Consider the following 20,743-nt stretch of genomic DNA (forward strand, 5'->3'; position numbering starts at 1 on the left):
TTCATTTCATTTTTTATTTATATATTTATTTATTTGAGACAAACATTCTTGACTATACCTGTGCTGCATCTGATTTCATCATTTGTATGACCAAAACTAAACTCCCCCTCTGAGATTAATAAAGTTATACTATTGTACCGCATTGTTTTGTAATGCCTTTGTATCATAGCTAAGTATGACCTATACGCTTTGTATAACATACAGTCCACCAGATGGCGCTGTGCTCTCTTCAAGCCCAGAGCGAGATGAAGAGAAGCAGAAATGAAATCGTGTGAGAGGAGAGAGCTGTCATGAAGTAGAACAGCTGGGGTTGAAAGGGATTGGACTGCTTGCCCACGATCACACTACACTGAGGTATTTCTAATAAATACACATGACAGAGAACACGCGTGTTGTGCGCACGGGAACAGCCTCATCTTGCTATTATGGGCTCAGAGAAGAACTTTGACAACGAAACTAGAAGTGGACATTTAATATGGTCACTCTAGCAGCTAATGAGCTAACTGTAAACAAACCTATCCGAGTAGAGTAAACAGTATAATTTGAACGATAAAAATAACGAAGCGAGTTTACACAATATATATATATAAGTATTTCAGCTATATCTAGTCCGGCTTTTCTGGTTGTATATCATTGTTTTAATCAGCAGATTATGGGAGTGGGCCTGTGTTCAAAACTCATGCAACTAAACGTTTATAAATGACACTCTCAGGCTTGCTGCATTGTGCATTAATTACGATACAAAGGGCTGATGTAATTTACAAAAATGAATTATGGCAATTTTTTTTAGAATTGTAGATGATGTAAATAAACACACTTGTAGGTTTGACTGTTAGTGATCGCACTGATGAAATCCTAGTCGGGTGATTTGTCTGTAAAGTTCATATCAGCATCAGGACCCAAATCATTATATAAAAACAATCATAATAGCTAGACAGTCAGTCAAATGCATGGAAGAAGAAGCTGTGTTAATCATGATTGTGAAGGGGTGGTGTGCTCTGCAGGTAGAGCCTCTGGAGGCAGGAGGGAGAGGTCAGGATGGCAGGTGTTGGGGCAAGTGCCACGGCTAACCCTGCCTGTAAGATCATGACCTTCAGACCTACCATGGAGGAGTTTAAGGACTTCAACCAGTACCTGGTTTATATGGAGTCTCAGGGAGCGCAACGTGCAGGACTGGCCAAGGTCGGTATGTTTGTATGTTTATGCATGTGATTGATAGGAAAAGTGTATGTTGTACATATAATAATAAAAGTCCAAAATCTAAATGCACAATATGAGTCCATTGGATGTTTGTTTTTGTGTTCAGTCAGTGAGGGCAATACAAAAGAGAGATGGGCTTTTTTCTTTCTTTTTTTTGAAATTCATAAGCTCACAACTCTAATATATAAAATGTAATAATAATGTGTAGTCCTCTAACTTTATATCTCAGTTGTGGACTATATAGTGCAAATGAAATGTTAGATCTTAATTCTTTCCACAGGTCATTCCACCCAAGGGCTGGAAGCCACGGCGCAATTACGATGATATTGATGATTTCGTCATCCAAGCACCTATTCAGCAGATGGTGGCTGGCCAATCAGGACTCTTCACCCAGTACAACATCCAGAAGAAACCTCTCACTGTGCAAGAATTCCGCAGACTGGCCAACAGTGACATGTAAGTGACAAACACAGAAGAAGTGCACATATCTGGGTTCAAAGTAGCAGGCTTTTATTCTACTCTAATGGCATTTAAACACAGCATGTGCATGCAGTATATGTTCTCTTCTTCTTTTTACAGTACTCCACCATAACCTACAGTCGAGGTTATTATTTCACATTACCCAGAAAGCAAAGCAGTGCATAAAGGACAGCGGATTTATTAACTAAATAAACAAAATAGTTGTGAAATATATTATTTGAAAAAATATTTATATTGGAATAGTTTTGTTTAAAATAAATTTCAAACAATGGCATGCAGTTCACAAACACCTCTGGTTTCTTCCTTGACGTATGCATTGTTATATTCTGGACTTCTATTGCACACTGCAATAAGATTCCTTTAAATGATGGATTGACCTATATTCGTTAAGGCCATCTGGAGATGTGTGATTTACCTACTCAGGTACTGCACACCTCGCTACCTGAACTATGAAGATCTGGAGAGGAAGTACTGGAAGAATCTGACATTCGTCTCACCCATCTATGGTGCTGATGTGAGCGGCACGCTCTATGATGAGGTGAGGATGCAGGCGGAGCACAGCTCTTGTCCTCTGAACATCCAGCGTAACATACCTCAAATGGAATGTGAAAGGCGTGTATGTTATGACAAAGGATAACACAGTGAAATAACGAGAGCATGTAAGCAGGAGATGGCTGAGATCGTGTTTGCCCCTCTTATTTCAGGACATCGAAGAGTGGAACATCGGGCACTTGAACTCAATCTTGGATGTGATTGAGGAGGATTGTGGCGTGTCCATTCAGGGCGTAAACACACCCTATCTGTACTTTGGAATGTGGAAGACCAGCTTCTCCTGGCACACGGAGGACATGGACCTCTACAGCATTAACTACCTGCACTTTGGGGAGCCCAAATCCTGGTAGGGTTTGCTGTGGTTTCCTGTGTTTCTTGAGTATGCAACAATCTTCTTTCTACCCCTGAGGACCTGGAATTCTGCCTTTTTTTTAAATAAATAAATAAATATACCAATTTCACAGGTATGCCATCCCTCCAGAACATGGGAAGAGATTGGAGCGTCTTGCTATAGGTAAAAACTTTAAAAACTTACAGTAGTCTTTTAAAGGAATGTGCAGTTTATTGACGTCTTAATATCATTTGTTTAATATTTTTGCATACTTGCTTGTATACAAAATATCTATGACCATGCATCCTCTTTTTCTGGCCAGGATTTCTAAACTGCCTAAAATGTCCAGGTTTTGGCTTTTTTTTTTTTCTGTGTTTTTTTTCATACTTGCTGAGGATAATGATGACTGATAAGTAGTTGAACCAATAGCGTGCAGGAATTGTACATAATCATCCAGTTGTGGAGTTCGGACAGGTGGGAACTACAGAGAACGGTCAAAGCAATGCATATATGTGCACATATATTGTATGATGACTGTAAAAATGAATTTTATAGGAAAACAAAGCCAAAACCCGGACATTTTGGGCAATTTAAAAATACCGTCCAGAACATGTCTGGGAAAAAGAGTGCATGTGGTCACCCTAAGTATATCTAGCTAATCTACATATCATTATTTCCTTTGTGTTGTACTGGGTGTGATAAATGTCTTTGTCTTTAGGTTTCTTTCCTAACAGCTTTAAAAGCTGTGAGGCCTTCCTGAGACACAAGATGACTCTGATATCCCCCTCTGTACTAAAGAAATACAGCATACCATTTGACAAGGCAATCCACAGTCTTTTAGAATCAATGCGGTGTCTCAGTTCTCCTTGAATGTATTCACAATAAACCGATATATTATTACAGATAACACAGGAAGCGGGGGAGTTTATGATCACATTTCCGTATGGTTACCACGCTGGCTTCAACCACGGCTTTAACTGTGCTGAATCCACCAATTTCGCAAGTATCCGGTGGATCGATTATGGAAAAGTTGCTACGCAGGTACTAAGCTGTTGCTGATGTAAATCTGGTGCCTTCACGTTGCCGTCATCTACAGCTGGTGAACATTTGACACTCTTTTTTTTTTTTTTGTGGGAAATCTGTCCTCTTGCAGTGTACATGCAGTAAGGACATGGTGAAGATCTCCATGGATCCATTTGTCAGACGATTCCAGCCGGATCGCTATCAGGCTTGGACACAAGGCAAAGACTCATGTCCATTGGATCACATCCTGGCCACACCCAGCACCACACCAGAGCTGCAGAGCTGGCTTCAGAGGCGGCGCAGGAAAGCGCCCTCCACCACAAGGTGTTAGCATGGTTTAACTATGGTCAGTTTCCTCTTTCAGGTCAACTGCTGTCATGGAGGAGCAACAGTGTGAAGAGAAATTTGCTGAGCAACTTGACATTTTAGTCTATTTAAGACCCTTCACCTTCTCTGCTTTAGTAGAGAGCCAAAGACAGCTAGACCAGATGTTTGGAGACTGACTCTATCGCCACTTGAAGTACTGACCAGTGTTGTTATTGTTAACTAACTATTAAAAATTATTTTCGTTATTTGGAATGAAGTTGAAATAAAATAAAATATACATATTAGATTTAAAAAAAGCTTGAACTTAAAAACTTAAATAAAATTTTTGAATGTTGCCTTGGAAAGGAGCTGAAATATAATACCTTGAAGTTGAAATATTAAAATTACTAAAACTGAAATAAAATAATGCTAAATAGAAATATTTAAAAGAATGACAAAACCACAACAAAATGACTAAAACTTAAGCTAAAATGAAAATGAAAACTATAAAAAAGCTAATTCAAAATATTAATATTATAATATTATATTAATAATACTATAATAACACTGGTACAGACATTTTTTATTGTCACTGTAATGTAAGAAGGCACAGTAAGTGGCCTAGAACAGTGCTGTACAATTGTGATGTTTTTTGCTCAAAATTCAAGTCTGCGTCTGAGCAAAATATTACAAAATACTTCAAACTTATCTGACCTTTACATTATAGTTTGAAACAGAGAGAGCCATGTGATGCCATATATCCAAATGCCTTCTCTATTAGCATAAATGTTTTATTTTTAATAAAAAATAAACAAATCTTTTATGCAGATGTCATTCACTATAAGAGATTATTTGGAGCAAAAATGCTGTTTACTGTGGAAGCCCATTTCTGCCAGTGAATAAAAAATAAAAAAGGAATTTGTGACTTCTCGCAAACATTTTTCTCACAATTTTTCTCAGAATTGTGTGAAAGAAACTCTCAGTTGCATGTTAAAAAGTCAGAATTGCAAGATGTAAACTCACCATTATGACTTATATGTGAGATATAAGCTCGCAAAATACTTTTTGTCTGAACTGGACTTAATAACACTCAGTTTCTAGTTTATGTCTCACAATTTCTCCGAATTGTGAGATGTTAACTCACAAATGCGAGATAAAAAGTCGCAATTACCTTTTTTATTTTTTTATTCTGAAACAGGCTTCCATAGTTTACTGACAGGCTTAGTTCACAATCTTGGACAGTGCGTGATTCATCTTTTTGTGTCAACAGTCTCCATTATCCACGCACATCCTCCAAACGACTGAAGACTGTGGACACTGCGCCAGTGAAGGGGGGCAGTCGGAGGAGTAGAGGGGCAGCTTTAACATCAAAAGACAAGGATAAGGAAGACCCAATGAAACACCAGAAAGAATCACAGAACTCAGGCCAATTAAAAGGCTAGTATCAGTGTTATTTTTGTAAGCTCACAATACATTCCACAAATAATCACTGCTGCAAATAAGCATTTGCATTTGTTCTCTGATTCAGAAATACATGTAATGCATTTTCAAGATTTATTTTATGTGGCATTAATTCTCAAATGTAATCTGTAATTTGATAACACACTCACATTAAGGACAGATGCCATTTATGTTAAGCCATATCAATATCAGACTGCATTTTGTTTTAAATAAGTCCGAGTTCATCAGAGCACTGCATTTTTGCTGAATGCAAATGAACACTTGTGATATATTTCAGTTTGATATAATTTTTGACTGGCCTGTCAGAAAAATTACAAAATAATTATCTGCATAAATTAAAATAAAATGCACACTACCGTTAAGGCCAGTATAATATATTTTTAAGGAAATTAAAACTATTATTAAGCAGCGATGGATTTAATTGATTAGATTTGATTGATTGAAGTGACAGTAAACACATTTATAATTTTACAAAAGATTTGTATTTCAAATAAATTCTGAAAGAATCCTGAAAAACCACAAAAATATTAAGCAGCGGCACAAATGTTTTCAACACTGATAATAATAATAAGTTTCAAGAGGACCAAATCAGCTTATTAGAATGATTTATGGCTGCTGAAAATTAAGCTTTGCCAACACCGGAATAAATAACATTTTAAAGTATGTTAAATAGCAAAACAGTTATTTTAAATTGTAATAATATTTCACAGTGTTACTGTTTTACTGTATTTTTGGTCACATATCCTTGGGGAGCATAAGCATTAAAAATCAGAAATGTATGTGCAATACTTATGTGTGTTTATATCTCAGAAAACCTGTTTTATTGTTTCATGACACTTGTTTTGTCTTATTAGGGCTCTCTGGTCCATGTCGACAAATGTGTGTTGTTAAAGTAACAAGAGTGGAGAATGACTTGCTTGCCCACTCCTCTAGACAAGTCAAAGATGCTTCCCCTGAGCGACTCTCGACCCCTGCCACATCCAGGCAGAGTGACCCCGATCCAGGTCACTCAAGCTCCCAGACGTCTTCAAAGTTCTATGAAGGTCAAGTATCAACAAACACAAGCTGTACTGCACAGCCTGGACCTGAACCAACCTCAGAGAGTGACGTCACTGTGGATGTGACTCTGGACTCAGAAAGAACTACTGAAAGTCCTAATCAAACACTAAACTGTGAATCTGTCCCAGAAACAAGTGCTCCTTCTATTCCTGTGACCCATTCGTCGAGACTTAACTCCACTGGTGCTGTGGTTTTATTTTCGGAAGCTGATTCCCAACAAGCTAAAATTGAAACCGAAGAGGCAGTCACCGATATCTTGGCTGAAAGCAGCATCGATTGCGGCACATCAGCACTTTACGAGGAGCAAAGCTCGATCCGTCTAGACTCGGCTCAGGATTCAGAAACCTCAGAGAACAGAACAAACCCTGAAATCCAGACTACTCAGTTTTGTGAGATGCCTCTTCTAATGCCCGAGCTCACAGAAGAGAGAGTCAATCCTCAATCCCTCGCACCTGAAATGCCCTCGCTGACTCTCGCTGTCCGACCCGACACTACAAATCACAGACCTCACAGTCCGAACAACAGTGCACCTGTTCTCCATCGGGAAAAATCACACTCGCCTCCTGTTATAACAGATGATGTGGCGACTTGTTCTGAAAGAGCTTGTCACGACTGGCCCTTCGTTGCATCCCAAGAAGGCATAAACCAATCACAAAACTCAGTCTCAGACAGCTTTATAGCAAAACCATTATCTCCTTCCTTGGTTCCGGAATGGGAGTCCAAACAGGAAGGGCATGAACACACATGCCCATACACAGACCAGAACACTCGAAATGAGTCCATTTCGCAGTTTAAAATAACCACTCACGGTATTTTGCAATGTTCTACCGTAGCAGACGTGGATTTAATGGACGCTCGAGACTCTGAAATGACCGATAACTCAGTAGAAAGAAGTCTTGAAGAGCAGTCAAGCTCTCTCACATCCTTCCAGGGCTCCTTCATGGAGTCCAAAACCTTCACCATTTGGAAAAACCTCAGCTCCCAGAATCCCGCAGTGCTCATTGAGAGCTTGCAGCCCGAGCTGGTAGTGGGTCTTACCACAGGTGGGAGCAGTCTCACAGACTATGCTCATGACTCGCTGCCCTACACCATGTGGTCCGAATCAGGGTGCCAACAAGAAAAGTTCCCTGATTCCCCAAACTCTTCATCATGCACTCAGACCTGGACCAACCTGGAGCCCATTCCCATGCAGTGCTCTGGTGCAGACATGGCTCCAAACGCACCCCCAGATCTGAAGCAGCAGAACGTGGAGTTGGAACCAGCTAAAGCTTGTGTGCTCGGTGAGCAGGCAGGCTCTCAGGAACCTCAGGAGGAAGAGTTCAAAGGTCAGGAGTATTACGAATGTGCGAAGTCAGAGCATGATGGGTCTGTGAGCGACTCTGATTCGTGTGAATCAGGAGATAAAGGTGCTGACAGCAGCAGTGAATCCAGTGAGGAGAATGCCATGAGTGACCCTGAGTATGTGGAAACGGGCCTGGAGCCTGGGGAAGTCTGTACAGTGAGTTCTGGTGCTACACCATGACAAGCAGTACATACTATTCTATATAGTTCTGAACTTCCGTCACAATCAACATTTGACCGGGGTGACAAGACATTTTGCTGATCACTTGGTTTCCATTTTAATCATCTGATACTGGATGAACTTGTCTGCAGTAAAATCAAATTTTTTTCCTGAATGTTAAATAACAAATGTGTTCTGATTGGCGTTTGTTTTGCTATGTCATTTTTCTTTTAGATAAACAAAACTGAACTAAACCTAAAGTAAATTTTGCATAAAAAATTTAAGCAACTCAAATCATATATGCAAAAAAACATAGACACCTGGTGGGCTTAAAAACATGTTTTTTTTTTGTAATTTCACATAATTTTCATATTTATTGTTTTTTTTTTATTGTTTATGTATATTTTGTTATTTATGTTATGTTTATTTATATTTAATCTATAGAAAGTTCAAACAGAACAATACAATTTCTTTTGTAACAATGTGAGTCTTTACTGTGACTTGATCAGTTTAATGCATCCTTGCTGAATAAAAGTATCAATTCAATTTTTTTCAATCTTACTGACCACAAACTTTTGAATGGTATTGTATATTCATTTACACCTGTTGTGAATCCAGTGAAAATTTCTTTACACTACACCGAAATCAGAGCACTCACTCACATAATTGCTGTTCACACCTTAACACCTTGTTAACGAAGCTTAACAACGTCAAAGCATTAATAAATGTTCACACACTATATATGAAGAGTTTATTTGCAAAAACAGATAACTCCGTTTTTTAAAAATGTCAAAAATCATGTTTTTTATTATGTTATCATGTTTTTATTGTGTTAGTTAGCTGTATTTGTTAGTTATTTTTTACCTAATCACAATAACTTAACTGCAGTTTGATTGAGATTAATTGGAATGCACAATGAAAAAACACGAGTTTATCGGTTTCTGCAAATGAACTCTTCATATACACACACACATGCACAATGAAGGTTGCAACAGTATTTTATATTTTTGGAAAGTGTATCTCTCTCACTGACCGCCTCTTTGTCTCTCTTATTTTTGCTCTCACAGTATCGTATGCAAACTGTTAAGAAGACAACCAAGAGCTGGCGTCACCCCCTCAGAAAGCCCACGGCAAGAGCAGTGCCAAGTGCTGTGAAACAGCAGGCTGCCAGCGATGATGGTGAATGTTTAACCGCTTTCATTTTATTATGTGCAATAAACACTTACAATTAGGAATAGGTATTATAAGAAGAATGTACACATGCAGACTGACATCGTTGGCTCTTGTGTCCTGCTGTTTTTCAGTGTCTCAAACCGTGCGCACATGCGCTTTTAAGAAGCTGCGTCAAGTTATAATTAATCATACATGACAGCCTTAGAGTAAATATTTATTTGTGTGTGTGACTCAGAGACTATAGAGGAGTGTGCGACTAAAGAAGAGGAGCCGGAAACTGAGGAATGGGCAAAGCCTTTAGTGCATCTGTGGCAACACAGAAAAGCTCATCTTCAGTATGAACGAGAGTACAACACGACTGCAGCTAAAAGCGCTCCACACTGTGCTGTCTGCACCCTTTTCATGCCATACTGTCAGGTAACTGATGTAGACAGATACTATGTACTGATTTGTGCATATGTGCTTTGTGACACACATAATTCAGACTCTTGTTTTTGCTCTCACAGCCTGATAATTTAGATGAGAGAAGGCACGATGTCTTGACGAGTACTGCCACAGAGTCTCAGGGGTCATGTTCTCAGGAGGCGAGCTTGAGATCACCACCTCTGATCCCTGAAATTTGCTTTGCGTACCAGGAGGGCCCATGTCCCTTGAACACACTGCTGGAGGAGGATGGATCCAGTCCTCTTGTGGCCTGCAATAGCTGCTGTGTTCAAGTTCATGCCAGTACGTCACTGAGGTCTCTCAACAACACGCATAACACATGAAAAAAAACCCAACTATGATGATTGCTTGGCAGTGGACCCCCTTTATAAAATATTACTAAAAACTGAATATTAAATTACAATACCATTCAAACATTTTTAATGATTTTTAAAGAAGTCTTTTATTTATTAATGCTCTGCTTAATACTTTTGTGGTGATACGTTTTTTTTTTTCAAGATTCTTAAAATTCAAAAAGTTCAAAAGAACAGAACTTATTCAAAACAGAAATATTCTGTAATAATGTGAAAGTCATTACTCTCACTTTTGATCAATTTAATACATCCTTGCTAAATAAAGTGTTAATTTCTTTAAAAAAAAAAATTCAAACATAAGTAAATATATTTTAATATATTATTGAGTTATACATATTAATGATTTAATAATTATAAAATATTATTTTCCTGTATAAAGAACCATTTGTACTATATGACAAAAATATTGGTCATTCATTTACTTTTTCTTTTTTTGTTTGACTTTGATTTAAACCTAAATTAATTGCTAATTAAATAATTGGCTTTTGAATTGCCATTGTACTTAAGCTAATTATTATAATATTATTTGAAAAGCTTTACTTTGCATTAAATAGACGATAATCTTTTTCTGCTCACTTACCATGTTAGATGTATAAGCTGGAGGGGAAACATTTTTATTTCTTTTTTTGTATCACGCTTTTTACAATAAATATTGTTACTAATCAATTTAAAAATAGGGCTGTTAATATAATAAAATAGTTGCAACTAATCTTATGATTTCTGACCTTTTAGAAAGCATAATTGAGTAAATGTGTTAATACATTTAAAAATTAATATCTTAAGTAAACGCACAAAAAAACAGCTTGGCGTAATAGAGAATATAACAGTTTGGTTTGCACAGGTTGCTACGGTGTTGCTGCTCATGATGTCGGCCCAGTGTGGACCTGTGACCGATGTGTGAGCGGAGACCTGGCAGCTGTACGTAATAATTCAAACATTCACTGTTTTCTGCATCAGCATTATTTATGGACTACTTACATGTTTGCCGTAATAGAGAATATAACAGTTTGGTTTGATTGGTCCACAGGTTGCTACGGTGTTGCTGCTCATGATGTCGGCCCAGTGTGGACCTGTGACCGATGTGTGAGCGGAGACCTGGCAGCTGTACGTAATAATTCAAACATTCACTATTTTCTGCATCAGCATTATTTATGGACTACTTACATGTTTGACTGTGTCTGTTTGTGTGTTATATACCAGGGATGCTCTTTGTGTAACCTGAGGGGAGGTGCGTTAAAAAGAACCTCAGATGACAGGTAATCTCCTGATTGAGTATGTTTTTTTTTTAACACATTGTCCGGTATTTCAAATAAGAGTTCGGTCAGGCTAGTGTTCTTAGTAATAGTGAATGCTTCAAGTGGTTCATATATTATGCATTCTATAGATGGGCGCATGTGATGTGTGCTGTGGGTCTCCCTGAGGTGAAGTTCACTGATGTGGTGAAGAGAGCTCCTATTGACATCAGTGCTATACCTGTTCAGAGATATAAACTGGCGAGTAATAAACACACACACACACACACACACACACTCGTAGATGGTAGAAATTGCAAAACAAGTGCAAAAGTCTTAACAGCCAATCAAAGCTGAGCAATTTAATGTCGTTCTCTCTCTCTCTCTCTCTCTCTGTAGAAGTGTATATATTGCCGGAACAGGATAAAGAGGCTGTCTGGCGCGTGTATTCAGTGCTCATGTGGTCGTTGCCCAACCTCTTTCCATGTCACCTGTGCACACGCAGCTGGAGTTCCCATGGAGCCTGATGATTGGCCGTATGTGGTTTTCATCACCTGTCACAGGCACCAGTCACGGAGCTCCAGTGCTGTGCGTATATTTTAATAAGTTGTGTTTAACCATCAAACAAAAAACAAGAACACCATATCATACTCTATGAATAGATATTTTTCAAAATAGTTTTTTCAAAACATTACAAATAAAAAAATATTAAAATTGATTTTGATTGTGTTTTTTTTTTTCAGGGTTATACCATTTGACATTTGAAAACCTTGCCATCTCATAAAAGTCTCATAAAGACACTTACTGACCTTGACATAGACTACAGTCATGGGATTCTACAGTGGTCCTGACCAGTGTTGGGGGTAATGTTAAAAGTTATGGTAATGTTAAAAGGGGATAAAGTTACGTAATCAGATTACTTTTTTTAAGTAACTAGTAAAGTAACGCATTACTTTTTCATTTAGAAGGAAATATCTGAGTTACTTTTTCAAATAAGTAACTCCAGTTACTTTGTTTCCATGTATTGACTGACAGCTCTGGTGTTGCCATGTTGAGAGAAATCAGGAGTAAGTGCAGAGCGTTGTGTGTGAACATGAGCTTACTGTAGTTCTTTTTCACAAAGTTCGGTGTATATAAGCACTATGTTTTTAGTTTGACATTCGGACATCTGAGAGAAATCTGTTTTTTTTTTTACCCCGCAGAGCCGAGATTGTTCCCAGCTTGGGCCTCCTGAAGTGGGGGAGGCTGTTCAGGTGAAGTGGCCCGATGGACTTTTTTATGGAGCCAAGTACCTTGGCTCTAACACTTCATATATGTACCAGGTAAACACACACTCATAGTCATATTCTCTCAAGTACTGCTGCTTTACTGCTACCCTAATAATCAGCCATGGTTTGTTCTGTGTTCTTGTTTGTAGGTGGAATTTGAAGATGGATCCCAAATATTGGCGAAGAGAGAGGACATTTACACACTGGATGAAGACCTGCCCAAAAAGGTCAAAGGTCGTTTGGTGAGTTCTCACTTCCCGAACTTTCTTTAAAAGGCTCATTCACCCAAAAATGAAAACTCTTGTCATTGTTTATTCACTCTTACGTCATTCCAAATCAATAAGACTCTTTGTCTTTAGAACACAAATAAAGATATTTTAATATTTCTCTTCAGAATTTTTAGTATTCTCTTCAGAAGACTTGCATTAAACCGCTCGATTCATGAGAAGAACTCGTACGACTTTTTGAAGCTTGAAAATTGTGATTTCTTGGTCTTTCAATGGTCAAAAATGATGAGAAAATATTAAAAATACTTTTATTTGTGTTGCGAAGATGAACGAAAGACGTTTGGAATGATATGAGGGTAAGGAAAAGATTTTTTTAGTTTTAGGTGAACTATCCCTTTAATACCTTCTACTCAAAATATTATATATGTTGGTTGAATGCGACTGCGGTCGGCGAATACTTGACCTTTTGTGTTTTTTTTCAAGAGTGTTGTTTTGTATATGTGTGCTTTGCAGTCCATGGCGTCCAGCATGCGTTTCCAGGATGCGTTCTTCACCACACAAGGTGAAAGGAAAAGGCGACGCACACCGAATTCTCGCTTCCAGACGGATTATATCGCACATATAAGCCCTCGAACCTTCGCCAGGATCTCAGAGACACACAGTAAAGCCAACTAATGGAGGAATGCAGAGACCTTAAATAACAAGGGGGGTTTGAAGATTGTACATCAGCGAGATCATGATTTTTAAAAGTGACAGAAATACTGTGGTCTCATATGTCAGGGACAAGAATGTTTTTCTAAATTAGAAGATTTTCCTGTTATATTTCAGAGGTAAATGATTTGTCTTGTGTCATGCACCATTCCCAGCCACTGACACTCTTAGCATTGAGCTTAAAATGGTATAAATGCCAAATTAAAAAAAGTTGCTACTGATGTCCAGCAAAGCACATGTCACCTTTTACTTTAAATCTCGATCTTTTTATTTATTTGGGCATTTATTTTTTCTTTTCTATGTGGTGCTTACAGCTGTTGAAATGATTAAAGAGATGTTTGCTTTGTGATCTGTGCCTTGACCTCAGTTGATGAAATGCTTTACACTTTATTTTTTATTTATATAGCTGATATGGATTTATGCAAATTTACTGAATATAGCTCACAACATCAATAGGATAGGGTTAATTTTTTTTGGATGATCTTTCATGATCTGGTGCCAGATGCGGTTTTCGAGTCAACAATTCACTGATTACTGAACCAGGAGGTTTTAACAGATGAGTGAGCTGATAGCAGAGTGAAGGGGTTCCCCTGGAATGATATGATAAGAAAAAGTTACTTTAATTTAATATACAGATTACGAATAAAATATTTACAACTTTATTGTATATTATTAACGTGCGCCTTAATAAAGAGTTAGTTTTATAAACAACATTTTATTAAAATGTGCAAATACCTCTTTCAGCCAAAATATTTTTTTTTGTTTTTAATGTAAACTATATTTATGCTCTATTATAGATATACAATATTATTATATAATATCTTCGTTTTCTTTTTATTTATTATACAATTAACAAAAGCAAAAAAAGGCCTCTAACTCTAGCTTGCTCTGTTCTTTTTCTATTCTATCTGTTTTGTTTTTATTTATTATATGATTAAAAAAAAAAACCTTGCTACGTGTACTGCATTAAGCTAACTGTGACTTGTTATAGCACTTGCATATCATTACTCTTGTTGATTTTGATTGCTTCCATTGTCCTCATTTGTAAGTCGCTTTGGATAAAAGCGTCTGCTAAATGTAAATGTAAATCACTTTGTAATATATGAGCTGAATCGGCTACTATGGACACATAAAATTGCAAAAAAAAAAAAAAAGGTGTCTGCATATAGTTTTATTGGAAAGTTTTAGATTATCTACTTACTAGGGGTGTAACGATTCACTCGTTTTCTCGATGCATCGATTACAAACCCTGACGATGCAATGCATCGATCTGAAACATGGATTTTTGAATCGCGAGTCGCCGATTTCGGACAGTAATCGATTAAAAAAGTTAAGAATCGAATGAATCGCGATTTCTATAGCGATTCAATGCTTTCAAAATATATACACATTAAATTACTACAAGCAGGAATTAATGGAGAGCTTGAACAGTGTTCGTGCCTCGCATCTCTCCACTGTTTACCGCCTGTGACTGTCGCACTGATGTGTGATCTGATCTCTCCTTAGTACTTGTTCTTAGTACTTGTCTTGTAATCGTTGCAAAAGATTTATATTTCAAATAAATGCTGAGAACTTTTCTAAGCAGGCCAATAAGAGACTAAAAACTAAAACTCTTCCTTTTATTATACAGATGTGTCTTTAAAACGTTGACATTTTATAAATCTTATCTGAGATTAGATAAAAACAATACAGACACGGGTTTGTGGGTTCACAGAAAACATCACCCCCTAGCAGTGCACCATTGAAATTTCGAAGCATTTCGAAACAGTTGTAATGAAGCCCCGTTTACTGAAATCACATGACTTGTGATGCACCCATCATGATAATATGGTATTTATTGATTTATCTCATTTTAAACTGTATAGTATATTTCTTTATGTTGATCACTAGCACTTGAACATCTCTTAATCCAGTGGTTGAAGACCAGTTCCAAAGTACTGAGGAGCAGGGACACAGCAACTGAAGTGTTACTGAGATACATACTCATGCTTGTCATAATTACGGCCTTAAATAAGACACTTTATGCTAGATAGCTTCAGATGAAGTGTCCCTGCAAACGGTGTGCTGGAAGCCATTCTGAACGAAAGTGTCCTCTAAATGTCAAATGGACAATTATCTCTTTGATGCAGAATAAGTTTGATGAGCTGGACGCAGAATTGCTGAGCAGGCAGGTGAACAAGTTTGCCAAATATGTCAGCCAGCTGGAGAAAGGACTACCAAAAAACAACGTGGTGCCCTGTCTCAAAGAGAATGTGGAGAGCATGCGAGAAAAGGTGGGTGAGGTTGGCTAGAGTGTCATTGCTCTTCAACAGTCTCCTTGTTTGAAGTTAACCGCTGTATTTTGCATTTAAGACTGTGGAAAAATGTCTGAACCCCATAACATAGTGTACACTCTAAAAAATGCTGGGTTAAATACAACCCAGTGCTGGGTAAAATAGGGACAAACCCAGCAATTGGGCTGTTATGAGAGGAGTACACTACCAGGAGTACACTATTAGGAGTACACTACCATTCAAAAGTTTGGGGTTGGTATGATTTTTAAAAATATAATCTCTTATACTCACCAAGGCTGCATTTATTTGATCAAAAATACAGTGTGTGTGTGTGCATATACAGTATATACAGTCAAACCAAAATTTATTCAGACACCTTCAACATTTCACACATAGAGTTAAACAGTGTCAGAACAAATTCATCTTGATAATGTCAGATGACACTTAAGCAAAACATGGTCAGGTCAAATTGTCTATATTGTGTATATGATTATATATTTATCAATATTATTTATAATATTAATGTGATTTAATATTAATAATAATTAATTACATAATTTAATTACATTATATTATTACAATTTAAAAGAACATTTTTAGAGTTTGTGGTGCTGCCCCATCGGGACTCCAAGGATATGTTTATCCTTGGGGAAACTGATGATATTCAGGTAAGAGTGTGTTAGAACCTTTGTTCACAGTTTCTGATTGTTAAACTGTACGATTCATGCGTAATTATCATTTCAAGCCCATCTTCCCAAGGTTCCTATGCACACTCACACACTCACAGCAGTTTCTCATCAGAATGCTGATTTCTCTTGGTGCCGTGCCATGACTTCTCTCACTTCTTTAGGTGGCTCAGGTTCTACTTCTTGTCTAATGATGAACTGTTGGAGATTTTGGCTCAGACGCGGAACCCTCGGGCTGTGCAGCCTCATCTGAGGAAGTGTTTTGATGCAATATCCCAGCTGGAGTTCGCCCTGCTTACCCCTGGAGAGGGCGAGACTGGTGACAAAATACAGTACACCGATGACATCTTAACCATGGTGTCACCTGAAGGAGAAAAGGTGAATTTTCTTCTTTTCTTTTCTTTTCTTTTCTTTTCTTTTCTTTTCTTTTCTTTTCTTAATGTTTCTTCTCTTCCCTGACTTACACTATTGCATGTGCAATGAATGAACCGGAAGTAATACAGCTGCAGTCTTTTGTTGTTGTTGTTCGATCTTAATTTGATTTACAATACCAGAAGCTGAGAAATATTTATATTTTAATGGTATTTTTGTTAATTTTATTTCCAAACCTAAGCTAAAATGGAATTTAATTTTATTTCAGACACAAATCTTGGTTATATAATATAAGAGTGCAATATATTTTTCACTTCATTATTATTATTATTATTATTATTATTATTATTATTATTAATAAACAAGAATTGGAATCCGTTTTCCATAGTGTGTTACGTTTTATTACTGGTCCCTTTCAAACATATCATTGCGTTTCATATTCTGAGCTGCCACCTCTGGACATTCAAGAGTGTGCACATTGGTTAGGTTTTATTTATAATTGTGTTTATTATTTGACTGTTCTTTGTCTTTTGTCAAAAGGGAAGAAAGCCTTTAACTCTGATTAAAGGTTAGTACTAATACTTTTGAGACAACTTTCTGAATTAAACATGCAACATACTGTTGTTGTATAAGCAATGTAGCATATTACTGTTTGAAAGGTTTCACATACTTTGAAAAAAAAAATATCAGTTCAATTCAGTTTAAGTGGTATAATGCTTTTTACAATTCACATTATTCCAAAGCAGTTTTAAGGGGAATTTTATGATTGGAACTATGCGTTTTAAACAAGCTGCAGCTTATAGTGGGTCATCTCTATACAAGTTTTACAGTAATGCAGCATTGAAGTTATGAATGAACTTTTCTGCGTCTTGAATAAAGATGTTCCGTAACTGACCTTTAAATGACAAATTACTGTCAAACATGACACCTAAATCTCTAACTTTAGGAAATGGCATATTTGAACTATCAGTTCATTTATTATTATTATTATTAGTAGTAGTAGTAGTAGTATTGCAAAAATAGTACCTGTATCCCAAACACTCCTTTCATCTTCCATTGGTCAGAAAAACACAACAAAATAGCATTTTTAACTGATTTCATACATAAAAATACTAGTTGATTTGTGCTTTCTGCAGTCTCTTAAAATAAAGTTGTTTTAATTCAAATAACTAGTTCATGTCCATTTATATGTTTGGTAAATTGGTGTGTACTCAGCAGGATAATATTTCTGATTTTTCACCAGAGTGACAAGATCTTGATTTATATGCAAGAAATAATGTACATTCATCCGGTCATTAATTAAAACCCAAAACACAATAAAACATTTTTGTGCATTACATTATTTATTTTTATTTTATTTAGTCAGGCAAATAAAAATGTGTGTCTAAATGTTTGATATTGGTTAAATATTTTATACGGAGTAACTGAGCTAGTATACTTTAATCAGTATCGGATCATTCTTAAGCAACTAGGTATTGAACACTTGCCAGCAGGACAACAAGAAGTAACAGGGGAGGTGTGACAATCCTTTCAGCACTACTGTGTACATCAAGTGATGTTCCTCCTTCACCTGATAATTAGGAGACAAGTGTCAAACTGTTTAATAAATGGTGCATGGATTATTCCTTGCTTGTACGTATGTCAATACTTTGTGACAGCCTTTTATTTTTACATAAAATGTATAAAACAATATTTACTCACTGGAAGTCAAAGCTGAAGACATCCCGTCTACCCAGAACACAGTGTGCTGCTGGGCTACAGTGGCCCTAAGAAATATTTGGACAAATATTAAAGTGTTTTGATAATTTTTATGGATTATTTAAGGGGATTTGTCGTGCTATGCTGCGCCACATCCAGTGTAGGCCGCATCACCGATTATAATGGGTTCTATAGTATTTTGTCACATCTGGTGTAGACACGGTGCGAGTCTTCAGGCATTTCTTTAGTTTTCGTTATTGCTTCAATGCAAAGGAAAATGTTTAAAATTTTTATTTAAAAAAATAAATTTTTACCCATTCTAGATTATGGAGATGTTATTTACATGCATGCTTCTACGTATTTATTGAAAAGGCTGGATAGTGTTTATCATGCTGCATTGCGATTTATAACAAATGCTTGCTCATGTACTCATCATTGTTTGCTGTATAATAAAGTAGGTTGGTCCTCTTTATATCAAAGAAGAAATGTTAATGTATACTGTAAAGGCATTGTTGGGCATGCTTCCAAATTACATATCTAGTCTTTTATGCCTACGTAGAAAGAATTATATCACCAGATCTTCAAATGGGATTCAATTAGAAATACCCGGGGTACATTCAGAGCATGGAAAATCAGCTTTCTCTTACTATGCTCCGTGGTTGTGGAATGAATTTCAAACAATAATAATTAATTACATAATTTAATTACATTATATTATTACAATTTAAAAGAACATTTTTAGAGTTTGTGGTGCTGCCCCATCGGGACTCCAAGGATATGTTTATCCTTGGGGAAACTGATGATATTCAGGTAAGAGTGTGTTAGAACCTTTGTTCACAGTTTCTGATTGTTAAACTGTACGATTCATGCGTAATTATCATTTCAAGCCCATCTTCCCAAGGTTCCTATGCACACTCACACACTCACAGCAGTTTCTCATCAGAATGCTGATTTCTCTTGGTGCCGTGCCATGACTTCTCTCACTTCTTTAGGTGGCTCAGGTTCTACTTCTTGTCTAATGATGAACTGTTGGAGATTTTGGCTCAGACGCGGAACCCTCGGGCTGTGCAGCCTCATCTGAGGAAGTGTTTTGACGCAATATCCCAGCTGGAGTTCGCCCTGCTTACCCCTGGAGAGGGCGAGACTGGTGACAAAATACAGTACACCAATGACATCTTAACCATGGTGTCACCTGAAGGAGAAAAGGTGAATTTTCTTCTTTTCTTTTCTTTTCATATAAGACAAATTCAATACCAATAGGGTCAGTGTACCTTTGGCTACTTTGTTTGGTAACACTTTATTTTAAGGACCAGTTCTCACTATTAACTAATTGCTTATTAGCATGCATATTATTAACATAGCACATATTCTGAATCTGCATGACCATATTCTACATCTCTATGTTAATAGTGAATAGTGAATATGTGCTTCCTAAGTGTTACATTTGTTTTCTCATTTTTGTATTCAAAACAAAAAACAAATCTAGACCCTGGTCTTGTGGTCAGTGAACATTCTGACCATTTAATTTCCTATTTGGAAAGGAATAGCATGACAGGAAAAGACAGCTCGTTTTTGCATTAGATTTTTAGTTTTCCTTTATTATGTACAAATCAGTTTATGGCTTAAATATTTAATTTGCACGTGTGGGCAGCACTGAACCGCCCCATCTTCTGTACAGCATTAATTCAGTTGATATAACACAGTCAATGTCTTTGTACTTTAATAAAATATTGTTGCAAACCAAATTCTGTTTACTACACATGTCATATGAAGCAGAAATGTGTATAATGTGTAATAATTAGTGCTGTTTTTTATTGTAATAACATTAAATATGATTTTCAAATAGGTCCTACCTGTGTTTCCATTTTCCATAGATAAATGTCATTTTGGATAAAAAAAAGTGAAATGTTTGGGAATTACTGTACCCCCCCAATGAAATGGTCAAAATGTACACCAATGCTATAAATAACATTATAAATGATAAGTGAACAATTGATTCATTTTTACGTGTTGAAAATGAGAAAACAAAAATGAGAAAACAAATTATCTGAAAGTACATGGACCAAATAGCAAGGATTTATAAAATAAAAGAGGATCATGTTAACAATATGTATGTGTGTGTCTGTGCTGTACACTCTAAAAAATGCTGGGTTAAATACAACCCAGTGCTGGGTAAAATAGGGACAATTTTTCCTCTCTTAGGAGACTTAGTAAAGCTGCAATTGCTGACTACCAGAGCAAACCCAGAGTGGAGTGTGTTGTGGCTGGGCATCCCTCACAGGTTTGTGCTTGTCTAGGTGAGATTGTTTATGTGCGTCTCTGAGTGTGAGCGATTGTCACCTGTGCTTTTCTGCAGGTGGTGTTGACCATCTCTCAGCTCATGTGGTGCAGCG

General features: G+C 36.9%; 1 protein-coding gene and 1 pseudogene across 2 annotated transcripts; both read left to right on the top strand.

The window, feature by feature from the left end:
* Window positions 1-261: 261 nt before the first annotated feature.
* Window positions 262-13,778, top strand: LOC107702398 (lysine-specific demethylase 4C-like). 2 transcript variants are annotated; one of them, XM_016504715.1, is made up of 21 exons: window positions 262-354; window positions 1,005-1,182; window positions 1,481-1,656; window positions 2,104-2,218; window positions 2,385-2,578; window positions 2,697-2,746; window positions 3,282-3,385; window positions 3,467-3,604; window positions 3,717-3,910; window positions 5,163-5,329; window positions 6,208-7,910; window positions 8,981-9,092; window positions 9,322-9,503; window positions 9,593-9,812; window positions 10,725-10,801; window positions 11,084-11,139; window positions 11,268-11,376; window positions 11,515-11,703; window positions 12,318-12,437; window positions 12,533-12,625; window positions 13,124-13,778. In XM_016504715.1, exons 2-21 carry the CDS (start codon window positions 1,039-1,041, stop codon window positions 13,283-13,285), a joined length of 4,305 nt encoding a protein of 1,434 aa, XP_016360201.1. In that variant the 5' UTR covers window positions 262-354; window positions 1,005-1,038; the 3' UTR covers window positions 13,286-13,778. The 2 variants fall into 2 exon arrangements, with proteins under 2 accessions (XP_016360201.1, XP_016360202.1); XM_016504716.1 differs by lacking the exons at window positions 12,318-12,437; window positions 12,533-12,625; window positions 13,124-13,778 and adding an exon at window positions 11,859-11,961.
* Window positions 13,779-15,360: 1,582 nt separating this feature from the next.
* LOC107702286 (dynein heavy chain 6, axonemal-like) overlaps window positions 15,361-20,743 on the top strand; it is a 50,124-nt pseudogene continuing 44,741 nt past the window's right edge.

This window comes from Sinocyclocheilus anshuiensis, unplaced genomic scaffold (genome assembly GCF_001515605.1).
Source record: "Sinocyclocheilus anshuiensis isolate Anshui unplaced genomic scaffold, SAMN03320099.WGS_v1.1 scaffold86, whole genome shotgun sequence".
In the NCBI taxonomy this organism is placed as follows: Eukaryota; Metazoa; Chordata; class Actinopteri; order Cypriniformes; family Cyprinidae; genus Sinocyclocheilus; species Sinocyclocheilus anshuiensis.

Excerpts from the sequence above, each read along its gene's own strand:
- LOC107702398 (XM_016504715.1), top strand. The coding sequence starts at position 1,039 with ATGGCAGGTGTTGGGGCAAGTGCCACGGCTAACCCTGCCTGTAAGATC. Across the intron at positions 2,747-3,281 it reads ATTGGAGCGTCTTGCTATAG|GTTTCTTTCCTAACAGCTTT; the intron begins GTAAAAACTTTA and ends CTTTGTCTTTAG. Across the intron at positions 5,330-6,207 it reads GAACTCAGGCCAATTAAAAG|GGCTCTCTGGTCCATGTCGA; the intron begins GCTAGTATCAGT and ends TTGTCTTATTAG.